Source organism: Cherax quadricarinatus, chromosome 8 (genome assembly GCF_038502225.1).
Source record: "Cherax quadricarinatus isolate ZL_2023a chromosome 8, ASM3850222v1, whole genome shotgun sequence".
NCBI lineage: Eukaryota > Metazoa > Arthropoda > Malacostraca > Decapoda > Parastacidae > Cherax > Cherax quadricarinatus.
Genome location: NC_091299.1, coordinates 13,216,425 through 13,229,054, shown reverse-complemented (window position 1 = coordinate 13,229,054; position 12,630 = coordinate 13,216,425). Strand labels below are relative to the sequence as shown.

Genomic DNA, 12,630 nt, shown 5'->3' with positions numbered 1-12,630 from the left:
ATCGGCAAAAATCAAACATTTCCTGTACTTTGTGCTCCATTTTCAGGTTCTTTTTATAGTAAAATTAATCAAAATCACCTCCATTTCTATAATATAGTTTCCATTCTATCAAATGAGACCAAGAAAACGAGAATACAACCACAAATACTATACGAAAATAGACCACAAAGTCGGCATTTTAATTAAAAAAAACGGTCGGAGTTTTTTTTTTCTCATTATGCACTGCGTGCTCCAGGAATTTTTTTATGTGGTGCACACTGACCACACAGACCCATTCTCTCACATGTGGGCCTACTAGCTTTCTCCTGCCTGATTTGAAGCCGCTAGAATTTATGAGTATATATACGTCAAACACGGTACCTCGCAAACGTATATATACGGCCGCGACAGTCAAAGGGTTAATGTCACAAATGCTCTACACGGAAATGTAAAGACATGTTATATGATGTGCTTTGTCACAGAATTACAGTATGTTGTTCCATGCAATGGGACTTCACTTGTATGGTACTGGGATTAACTTGGCATGATTATAAACATTTGACTTAGTCTCAGATACGCTTTTCAGACCATAACATATTTTATCATTAACCCTTTCAGGGTCCAGAGGCCGAATTTCAAAGTGTGCACCAGTGCCCAAGAATTTTCAAAAAATAATTTTGTTATTTTTTCTTATGAAATGGTAGAGAATCTTTTTCTGAAGGTAATAGAATGAAAAGTACGAAATTTGATGGAAAATTGATGAAATTATGCTCTCACGAGTTTTGATGTGTCAGCAATATTTATGCATCGGCGATTTTGCCGACTTTGACTCCCATTTTAGGCCAATTACCTTATTCCAGTCGACCAAATTCTTAGCTATTTCACTAGTATTACTTCTATTCTACTGATTGAGCACAAGAAATCGCCAACTCAACTGTTTCAACTACAAAATAGTTATTGAAAATTGGTAATTTGTTCAATTTAGTGCAAAGTTCAGAATATTCCAATTTCAAAATAGGGTCCAGAATAAACAGTGCAGGCATTCCTGGCACTAAAGTAACATTTCCTCTGTTCATTAGTTACGTTTTCAGGCTTTACAAATGAATTCCATTTTGATTTTTAATTCACATAATGAATTTTTTTTCAAACCAAAAAATAGAAGATTTACTGTCATGCAATATTGTAATAACTGCATAAATAATATCAGCACTTTTGTGAACGTATATTAGACCCACCAGCTGGCATGTATTAGATGTGTGAGGTCATTTGTTTACTCTTGAACATTGGCAAAAACTTAACATTTCTGCTACTTTGAGCTCAGTTTCAAGCCATTTCAATACTAAAACCAATCAAAATCATCTCTATTTCTGTAATATATCTTCCATTCTATCAAATGAGCCCAAGAAATCGCAAATGCAATCGAAAATTACATTCTCAGTTTTTTTTCTCACTATGCACTGTGTGCTGCAGTATTTGTTTTGTGTGGTGCACACACAAAACAAATTTACCACTCACAGCTTATCAGAGTGAGCTGAGCTCATGGCGTAGATCTACGGTTTGGACCCTCAACGTAAAGCCGTAGATCTATGGCACGGACCCTGAAAGGGTTAAACAACCTACCAGGTTACAATCAAAGCAGTTTTATATTTCTGTTTTCATAATGGCACAGTGACCCAAAGAAGGACAACAGATTCACTATCATTCATTTCCTAGCAGTTTTTTCAAAAGAGCATGGATATCGCAATTAGTGTCACACTGAAACGCTATACAGTGGAACCTTGGTTTTTGTCATTAAATCTTTCCAGAAAGTCTGATGAAAACCGAATTCGATGAAAACTGAAGCATTATTTCCCATAAGAAATAATGTAAATCCAATTAATCCATTCCAGACACCCAAAAGTATTAACAAAAAATACATTTTATAGAGAATAATTATAGTTTTACATACAGAAAACAATGAGAAATAAATATAAAGGACTAATGAAATGGATATATGAACATTTAATATCACTTTTACCTTCATTGAAGACTCTTGTTGGCATATGGAAGGCACAAGGAAGGGAGAGGGAGGAGGAGAAGTTATTGGTTGGAAGGGGAATCCCCTCCATAAGAACTTCAGGTATTAAGTCCCTATCCAGGGTTACTTCCCTTCTGTGTTTTTTACTGGCACTGGACCCTTGTCGCACAAAAAATCTGTCCAGAGAGGTCTGTTTCTGGTGTCTCTTTAAGATTTGCCTAAAATGGGATAAGGAATTGTCATTGTACATGTTGCAGACATGGCTTGCAACAGCTTTGTTAGGGTGACATTTCTCCACAAAACTTTGCAACTCGTTCCACTTTGCACACACATCCTTAATTACTGAAGAAGGCACATTCTCCCCTCTCTCTTCCTCCTCCTCCTCCGAAGCAATTTCTTCAGCTGCGATCTGTTTCTGTTCCAGTTGAAGGCATTGCAGCTCTTCATTGGTTAGCTCTTCCCTGTGGTTGTTCACCAACTCTTCCACATCCTAGCCACTCACATCCAACTCCTTGGACTTCCCCTAACCCACAATATATTCCGCAACAGGTATAGGGTTGTCAGGGTCAGCCTCTAACCTTTCAAAATCCTGCTCTTGGACACATTCTGGCCACGATTAAATTCTGTCGTGTTTCTCACTGCCTTTATCAAAGGGCTGGCACTCTGAACTTTCTTTGGCTCCATGGTAGCTTATTTAGCAGTCTCACTCAATAAACAAGCACAAAAATCAGTGGATTATTACGAAATGTTTCGGATGAACACTCATGGTAATGCTCACTCGACGAGAAACAATGCCATACTGATTCAGAACGCAGGGCATGCTTTGTGTGGGCGTGGGCAGGTGGACACGTTCGGTACAGCGGACTGATGAAAACAAAGGTGATGAACGAAAACTGGGACAAAATTTTGACAAAAAATCCTCAAAAACTGAATTCGATGAAAACCTGGGCAAACGAAAACCAAGGTTCCATTGTATATTTCTTACCTCCAGAAATCATGCCCAGCTAACTGGTTCCCTTGTAACCCTTCATAATGTTATCATTCTCACTCTCCAACAGCCCATTAAATTAAAAAAAATTACCTGTCATCCTTAATTTGCCACAACACCAAAGATGTTCTCCTGATATAAATTAAGTCTGTCAAAATTAATTAATTGATAGATTTTCTGCCCACTTCCCCACATGGCCTTAAATGTACTGTACATGATACAGTTTAAGGGTTAAAGATGATTGTATGATACTGTACTGAATGAAATTTATTAAACATGTGCCAGTGGTTTGTCATAATGCCAGAAAACTTGCAGTACGTTTATTATGCTCCAAAGTGTGTGCTAGCAATGTACAATTCTGTAATGGAAATGTGTATGCTAGTAGTTATAGATGAAAATCATACCCTTTATAACTCTGTATGGCATGAAAATAGTTTTTTTTTTTTTTTGTTAATTCAGATCTGTACTTTAATAATATCAATGAGAATTCAAATTTAAGGGTTTGAGTTGAATAGTAGTTGAAACTCTTACCTTTATACACTCTAATTTAGATTTCCACTACTTTTGCCTTACAGTACTGTATCATCTTAGTTTCCCATACAGACATTTTCCTATTCTGAAATATTCATCCCATCTTCCCTCAATAACAGGCATACATTGTGGTCACTTTTGTAGCAAAACTTAAAAGGTGGATTGAAAACTCATGAACAAATTTAAAGTCTTTTTTTTTTTTCTCAATTTTATTCTTGATTTATATATTGGTGTATGTATATTTTCCTCATTTTCTTTCAAAGTCAGAGCCTGACTATACTTATGTCTTCCTCTGAAAAGAAACTAAAATTCGTCCTTAGAGAATTTCTTAAATGAATTGATTTTTGGCTGTATTTGTTAATGGGTGTATGTACATTACACACAAGTGCATATTTCTGTTAGTGATAATTTTACAGTACATATTTTTCAGCATCGCATTCAAATACCGAATTGGAATTTTTAGTATGCAGAGTGATTAAATATATAAAAAGCAGTCCTTGATATTGATGCCTGTAATTGTTACATGTTGTTAAGCGTGAATGATTCATGACTGAAGCATGACAACTATATATTATTTGTGTAGATCTTGCAATTCCCTGCCTGTGGATGCATTGCATGGCAAGCCATTATTGTGACTTGGTGAGAAGCCACATACCAAGACTCAACTGCTGTGCTCATACTAGGACTGGCTCAATATTGGCACTGCTCAATTTTTGTGTCTTGCTTGGCCAGTGGTAAAAAATTTTTTTCACACAGTACATAAATTTAAGATTACTGAATAATCTTCATAATTATATATTCGCTACTTGATTCGTGATTTAAAAGGTTAAACTGCATAAATCAATGTGTCTATGAAGAATGTTAATTATGAAATTTTTATTTGAATTCTTTTAGTAAAATGTTTGCAACATAAAACAGTACAATATACTGGCTTTTTGGTAAAATCTTGACAGACATAAGTTAATGCAAAAATAATACTTAAATGATATTCATCATAAAGGAAACTTCCACTGAAATTATGGAAAGTAAACCTTTGTCAGGCCCATGTGAGAGCACAGTGGGGGAGTAGCGAAGCTTTGATGAATTGCGTGGAGTAGCTTAGTAACTGCTTTCCCTTCCTCTTGTTGTTCAGCCTGACCAGCGAGAGGGAGTTATAACCAATCAACCGGGCCCATCAGCAAACACAGTAAGTATATGTACAGGTAAATGTTTTTGGCTAGTTTGTATTCATTAAAGTAGTCACGGATTTAAGAGTTCTGTTGTCATTTATTAAGGGTCTCTCATCATAGCATAATTTTTTGTCAGTGTATTGCATTACATATTTGAGTTATACTCTCAGTAGTTTACTTTTTAAGAATTGGTCAGTAGTATACAAGGAACAGAATTTTAAAAAATTAGTTTTGATTCTTTAATAAATGCTTGTCTTTATTAACTGTGCAGTGTATACAGCCTCTCCTCACTTAATGACGTACTTGTTTACTGATGCCTTGGACTTACGACAAGCTCTTTGACCAGTATGCATGCCTAAATAATGTACAGTAGACCATCATTTAGTACGAGTTTATTTGGCACAATTTGCCACCCCACCATCCTAGTGTTCGTAATTCATACATGTCCAGTCTTTATCTGCTACAAGGCAGCTGCGTTTATGAATTGTTATATTTTAATTACTATATCTGTTTCTGCCAAGCAGTCATGACACCCAGTAGCCATACCAGTGTTGCTGAAAGTGGCACGAAGAAGTATAAGCACTTAAGTCTTAGAATTAACAAAGCAATAAAGATATTAGACAAGAGATAACCTGTAGCTGTAATGAAGTGTTACTTTGTACACAGAAAAAGAGGTAAACCTGAGTTTGTGTGACTTGACTTGACCTGGACTGACCTGACTGACCTGGACTGACCTGGACTGACCTGGACTGACCTGGACTGACCTGGACTGACCTGGACTGACCTGGACTGACCTGGACTGACCTGGACTGACCTGACCTGACTTGACCTGACTGACTTGACTTGACCTGACTTGACCTGACTTGACCTGACTTACTTGACCTGACTTACTTGACCTGACTTACTTGACCTGACTTACTTGACCTGACTTACTTGACCTGACTTACTTGACCTGACTTACTTGACCTGACTTACTTGACCTGACTTGACTTGACTGACTTGACTTGACTGACTTGACTTGACTGACTTGACTTGACTGACTTGACTTGACTGACTTGACTTGACTTGACTGACTTGACTTGACTGACTTGACTGACTTGACTTGACTGACTTGACTTGACTGACTTGACTTGACTGACTTGACTTGACTGACTTGACTGACTTGACTTGACTGACGGACTTGACTGACTGACTTAGACACTCCAGTACAACCATCGACTTCAGTGCCAGAACCTCTACCATCCACCTCAGCCCAGTAGGGCCACAGCATAACTCTTCACAATCATCCACAAACACCAGCACCCACAATTTAGGGTAAGAAATACTATTATATCTGTTACATTTGTAGTCTTAAGCAGTAAAAACAACATAATGCATCACAATGAACTGCAACTACATATTCACTTTTATTTTTGTAAGATGTGGAGGCCTAAAAAAAAGTTGCTTGACTTTTTGAGGGCTCCCAGGAACGTTACCCTATTTTTCCCATAAGTTCTTCAGTTCGTCTAACACGATTTTTACCCAACACTGTATTTTCAGGAATGTAACTACCGTGCTAAATGATGGTCTACTGTATACTAGAGATGATTTTCTCTTATTCTGTTTATTACAATATACAGTATACTACTGTATAAACATTTAAAAATATACCAGAAATGTTATAAATGGTGCAGAGGTGACATTAAAACAATATCAAAGATAGTTGATGCAAACTCACTACCATTATAATATGCTCCTCACATAGCGACGAATTTGTTTACCGACGTGGTCTTAGGAATGGAACTCCGTCGTTAAGTGAGGAGAGGCTATAATTTACTAGTGTGCAGAAGAATACCATAACTGTTTTAAATTGCTCAAGTGTGTTTAGGATTTAATCTTTCACATAATCTGTTGACTTTTGTCCAGATTTAGGATTTTGGATCAGAGAACATGCTGTCAGAAATAGTACGCATTACAGAAAGTTAATTAAAAAAGTTAATTGAAATGTGATAGTTAAGAGAGGCATACTTTTTTTTTTCCTGAAAATTTTAAGTGGGGCAGTCACTGCTCTGTTGATATTCAAACTAATAATTGATTTTGCTATGTAGTTTAACTTACTACTAATTAATGCATTTTATTTTCAAATGGTGTACATTCAGAACCCATATACATTTTGGTAACTAGGACAAACCAATCCTCAATAATGATAATGCTCAAGATTCACTATACAGTAGACCCTCAGTTAACGATGCCATCGGATAGCGATAAAATCGGATACTGATACTTTTTGCATTAAAATATTGGCTCGGCTAACAATAAAAAACTCGGGTTAAGGACATTCGTCCAGAATGTGTATGCATGGCTTGAGCCGCTTGGCCACTCCAGTGTGCCATTGTTTACAAGCCACTGCGGACGATTCCACGCGTACATGTGATACATTTTGTATTCATTGTTTTTAGTGCTTGTAACTGCTGAATAAGCCACCATGGGCCCAAAGAAAGCTTCTAGTACCAGCCAGCCCTTTGGTAAAGGGCTGAGAGAGAGGGGAGAATGTGCCTTTTTCAGTGATTCTGTAATATGTACAATACTAAAGCAGCAGGAGTCTGTAAAAGCTATAGCAGCAGCCAGCGATAAACTGAAGCATTAACTGTAGCAAGTAAGTTCAGCAATTAATCAATAGAAAAAGGACAGCATGAACCTAACTCTTCCAGTGTTGTTGGAGCTATGTAGGGTGACTGACAACTCTGCCGCCTCTGCTGCCGCCTCCCTCCACCACTATGTATGGCTTATGCTCTCAGTGGCCCTTATACACCCAACAACAACAACACAGCAACACTTGTGACATACTTAATGATGTATTTTATTCATTCTAGAGTATATGTCATGTTTCTATGTTATTAATATTGTTTATGTCATATTAGATGAATTGTGCTAGATAAATAAGCCGTAGAGCTGATATTAGTGTCCTATTGAAGGGCTATCTTGTCTCCCAACACAATTCCTAACATAGGCCAGAAACAGACCTTCCTGGAAAATTTTTTTGAGCGACAGGGGTCCAGTGGCTCTTAAGCTGGTCCTAGTGGCATTAAAAAGCAAAGGAGGGAAGTAACTCAGAAAAAGGACTTGGTACCTGAAGTCTTTATGGAGTGGGATTCCCCTTCCAAACAATTGTAAATTCCTCCATCCTCTCCCCTCCTGTCGTCTTCCATACATCACCATGTCTTCAATAAAGGTAAGTGTGATGTTGTTATTGTTTTATTTCATGTATCATTGTTTTCTGTGTAAGGATATGTATATTTCATGTAAAAAATGATTTTGTTTAATACTTTTGGATGTCTGAAACAGATTGATTGGATTTCCATTATTTCTTATGGGGAAAATTAATTTGGATAATGATAAAATCGGTTAAGGACAAGCTCTCTGGAATGGATTAATATCGTTAACTGAGGGTCCACTGTATAGGTAATTGTAAATGAAAAACTAAGAATCTATTACTACAATATACTGGTACTTTACGAATCTTATTGATCCCACAATTTAAAAATTTGTTAATCATTTTCAGTATGTATATTGAGGTTTTATTTTTTTTTTCAACATGCTAGTCATCTCCCAGTGAGACAGGGTGACCCAGAAAATGAAAACACCTTCACTATCATTCAGCATATTTGCCACATTCACACACACTCACTGTCTTTGTGGAGGCTCTCAGATACGACAATTTAGATGTCATTCCAAACAGCCAATATCCCAAACCCCTCCTTTAAAGTGCAGGCATTTTACTTTTCACCTCCAGGACTCAAGTCTGGCTAACTGGTTTTCCTGAATCCCTTCACAAAATATTAGTCTTCTCACACTCCAACAGCTCAAGTCCTAAAAACCATTTGTCTCCATTTACTCCTATCTAACATGCTCATACATGCCTGCTCCATGTCCAGGTCCCTTGCAAACACAACCTCCAAGTCATCCTATTTTGCTCCATTCTCTCTAAATGACCAAACCACCTCAACAACCCTTCCTCAGCCCTTTGAATAATACTTTTATATAACTTCATACCTCCCTCCTAATTTCCACACTATGAATTCTCTGCATAATATTTACATCACACATTGCCCGTAGACTTGACATCTCCACTGCCTCCAGCCTCCTCCTTGCTACATAATTTTATTTTATGCAGAAGTAATTAACAGAGAAAACGTTTTTGCAGTGAAATACCTTGGTAAGGCCATCTGTGAATGTCACACCTTATGCACACTGATTTTTTTTTTTTCTAAATCTTGTAAAGTTCAGTGTGTTTTTCTCCGACTCCTTATTGTCATCATCTGTGAGCCTTATGACCATAGCATTGCGCCTCAGTTCAAACCTTTTCATAATACTATGTACACTTATTTTCTCTTATTCCTCAGCTGGCTCTGCAATTTGCTGAACCTCTGGGGAGCTCTCAGGATTTGTGCTAATACTACTGTTATTCTTGAATTCCTGTTCTGGATGGCCATTCACTCTGGCTTACTGGCCTTGTGATGATTTTATGACCAGTGACTCCTCTGCCCAGCTGGGTGGGCTTGTTTATGGTCATGGCATACTGTGAGTGTTTAGTGTGGAACATTTTCAGATTTAATGACACAGAATCTGTTTCTCTTTCTCATGTTGTAGGCTTGAAATAGCTGTAATATATTTGGTGGTTCCACCACTTGACAAGATAAGGTTCACTTCTAAGAAGATGGTGTAAACCTCATCTTACTTTACCCATGGGGGGCCCATATCACTTCATCTGTGACTGGCAGCTCTGTGGTATCTACTGGCATCTCCTCAGATGTTGTAATGTACTCAGTGCACTGGCCTTTTCCCTCTTTGTCTGGTTCTTTGAGCTTGCAGGTAACCTGGTGCCTTCTGCATGGAACTGGGGTCCCCATTCCTGCTGCTTGTTTTCCCATTCCAGGGCTGATGGGGTAAGATTGTAAGACCCCTTCTGGGGTTTCTCTGCCTGTTGTGGGGGCAGAGAAGTAGCTGAACATTAGTGTTTTTTTTTTTTTTACAAGATTCAAAATTAAATGTGTCTCCAATTTGTGAGACAATCAGTTTTAGTTGGCAAGTGAACAGTGACAAGTGGCCAAAAGTGAAGGAGGCATATTACTAAGTGAAAAATGTGCATTAGATCTTACTGGGGCTAGAAAAGTTGAGTATTAGTGTATTTGGGATGAAGCATATTTAACCCTTAACCCTTTGACTGTTTCAGGCCCCTCTCTGAAACTGTCATTCTATGTCGCTCAATTTTTGAAAAAAAAAAAATTTTTTTTCTTATGAAATGATAGATAATCTTTTCCCGATGGTAATGACACCAAAAGTTCGAAATTTGGTCGAAAACTCGTGGAATTATGCTCCCGCGAAGTTAGCCGTCTCGGTGACATATGCATATCGGCGATTTCGCCGACTTTGAGCCCTATTTTCAGCCAATTCCATTGTTCCAGTTGACCAAACTCATAGCTATTTCTTTAGAACTCCATTTTATCTATCAGCTGAGTACAAGAAACCTCCCATTTACTAATTTGGACTACCCAATATGGTGGTCAGAAATTGGCAATTTGGCCAATTTCATGCAAACTAAAAAAGATGCCAATTTCAAAATAGGGTCCAGAATAAACAAGGTAGACATTTGTGGCACTAAAATAACATATGCTCTGTTCATTAGTCACATCTCTAGGCCCCTCTTATATTATTATTGCTCTCTGTTTTGATTTTTTATTCATACAAAAAAATAAAAAATTTACTGTTATGCAGACTACTGCATTATTGTAAAAATGGTATAAATAATATCAGTGCACTAGTGAAAGAATATTAGACTCCCCAGTTGACGTGTATTGGACGTGTGGTGTGATTTATTTACTCCTGAACATTGGTAAAAATCGAACATTTCCGCTACTTTGAGCTCAGTTTCAAGGTCGTTTTCGTTGTCTAAGTAATGAAAATCATCTCTATTTCTGTAATATGTTTTCCATTTTATCACCTAAGACCATGAAAACGCGAATACAACGATAAATACTATACGAAAATACACTTCAAAGTCGGCGTTTTATTCCAAAAAAACGATCTTTTTTTTTTTTTCTCATTACTTAATGTGTGCTGCAGGATTTCTTTTGTGGTGCACACTGACCACACAGACCCATTCTCTCACATGTGGGCCTACCAGCTTTCTCCCGCTTGATTTGAAGCCGCTAGAATTATTGAGTGATATGAGCATATGATACTAGTGATATGAGCAAATTCGCCGATGACACAAAGATAGGTAGGATAATTGATTCAAACGTAGATGTTATGGAACTTCAGGAGGATTTAAACAAACTCTATTCTTGGTCAGAAAAGTGGCAGATGCAGTTCAATGTAGATAAATGCAAGGTTCTGAAGCTTGGGAGTGCCCATAACCCTAGTACTTATAAGTTAAATGATGTAGAACTTAGCCATACAGATTGCGAAAAGGACTTGGGGGTTATGGTGAGCAGCAACCTTAAACCAAGACAGCAGTGGCTAAGCGTATGTAATAAGGCAAATAGATTACTGGGATTTATATCAAGAAGTGTAAGCAACAGAAGTCCAGAGGTCATACTGCAGCTTTATACATCATTAGTAAGGCCTCACCTAGATTATGCACCTCAGTTCTGGTCTCCGTATTACAAAATGGACATAAATTCGTTAGAAAACATTCAGCGTAGGATGACTAAATTAATACATAGCATTAGAAATCTTCCTTATGAAGAAAGATTGAAGACTCTTAAGTTACATTCACTTGTTAGACGAAGAATGAGGGGAGACCTGATCGAAGTGTATAAGTGGAAGATAGGTATTAATAAAGGGGATATTAATAAGGTCTTGAGGATCTCTCTCCAAGAGAGAACCCGCAGTAATGAATTTAAATTAGATAAGTTTAGATTTAGAAAGGACATAGGAAAGTATTGGTTTGGAAATAGGGTAGTTGATGAGTGGAACAGTCTACCTAGTTGGGTTATTGAGGCTGGGACTTTGGGTAGTTGCAAATTTAGGTTGGATAAGTACATAAGTACATAAGTACATAGGTAGTAGGTTGGTAGACAGCAACCACCCAGGGAAGTACTACCGTCCTGCCAGATGACTGTGAAACAAAAACCTGTAACTGTTTTGCATGATGGTAGGATTGCTGGTTTCTTTTTCTGTCTCATAAACACGCTAAGATAACAGGGATATCTTGCTACTCCTACTTACACTTTGGTCACACTTCACAGACACGCATATGCATATATATATATACATACATCTAGGTTTTTCTCCTTTTTCTAAATAGCTCTTGTTCTTTTTTTTATTTCTTCTATTGTCCATGGGGAAGTGGAAAAGAATCTTTCCTCCGTAAGCCATGCGTGTCGTATGAGGCGACTAAAATGCCGGGAGCAATGGGCTAGTAACCCCTTCTCCTGTATACAATTACTAAAAAAGAGAAGAAGAAAAACTTTATAAAACTGGGTTGCTTAAATGTGCGTGGATGTAGTGCGGATGACAAGAAACGGATGATTGCTGATGTTATGAATGAAAAGAAGTTGGATGTCCTGGCCCTAAGCGAAACAAAGCTGAAGGGGGTAGGAGAGTTTCAGTGGGGGGAAATAAATGGGATTAAATCTGGAGTATCTGAGAGAGAGCAAAGGAAGGGGTAGCAGTAATGTTAAATGATCAGTTATGGAACGAGAAAAGAGAATATGAATGTGTAAATTCAAGAATTATGTGGATTAAAGTAAAGGTTGGATGCGAGAAGTGGGTCATAATAAGCGTGTATGCACCTGGAGAAGAGAGGAATGCAGAGGATAGAGAGAGATTTTGGGAGATGTTAAGTGAATGTATAGGAGCCTTTGAACCAAGTGAGAGAGTAATTGTGGTAGGGGACTTGAATGCTAAAGTAGGAGAAACTTTTAGAGAGGGTGTGGTAGGTAAGTTTGGGGTGCCAGGTGTAA

The 12,630-nt window shown here is 37.7% G+C and overlaps 1 protein-coding gene across 12 annotated transcripts in view; it reads left to right on the top strand.

The window, feature by feature from the left end:
- Csp (Cysteine string protein) overlaps positions 1-12,630 on the top strand; it is a 338,068-nt gene that overhangs the window by 163,556 nt on the left and 161,882 nt on the right. For 6 of the 12 annotated variants that reach the window (XM_070082897.1, XM_070082890.1, XM_070082891.1 and 3 more), the window contains exon 5: positions 4,648-4,701. The exons of the other annotated variants lie outside the window; for them this stretch is intronic. In XM_070082897.1, the coding sequence (XP_069938998.1) occupies positions 4,648-4,701 (54 nt within the window). The remainder of the gene's footprint in view (positions 1-4,647; positions 4,702-12,630) is intronic. 12 annotated transcript variants of the gene reach the window in all.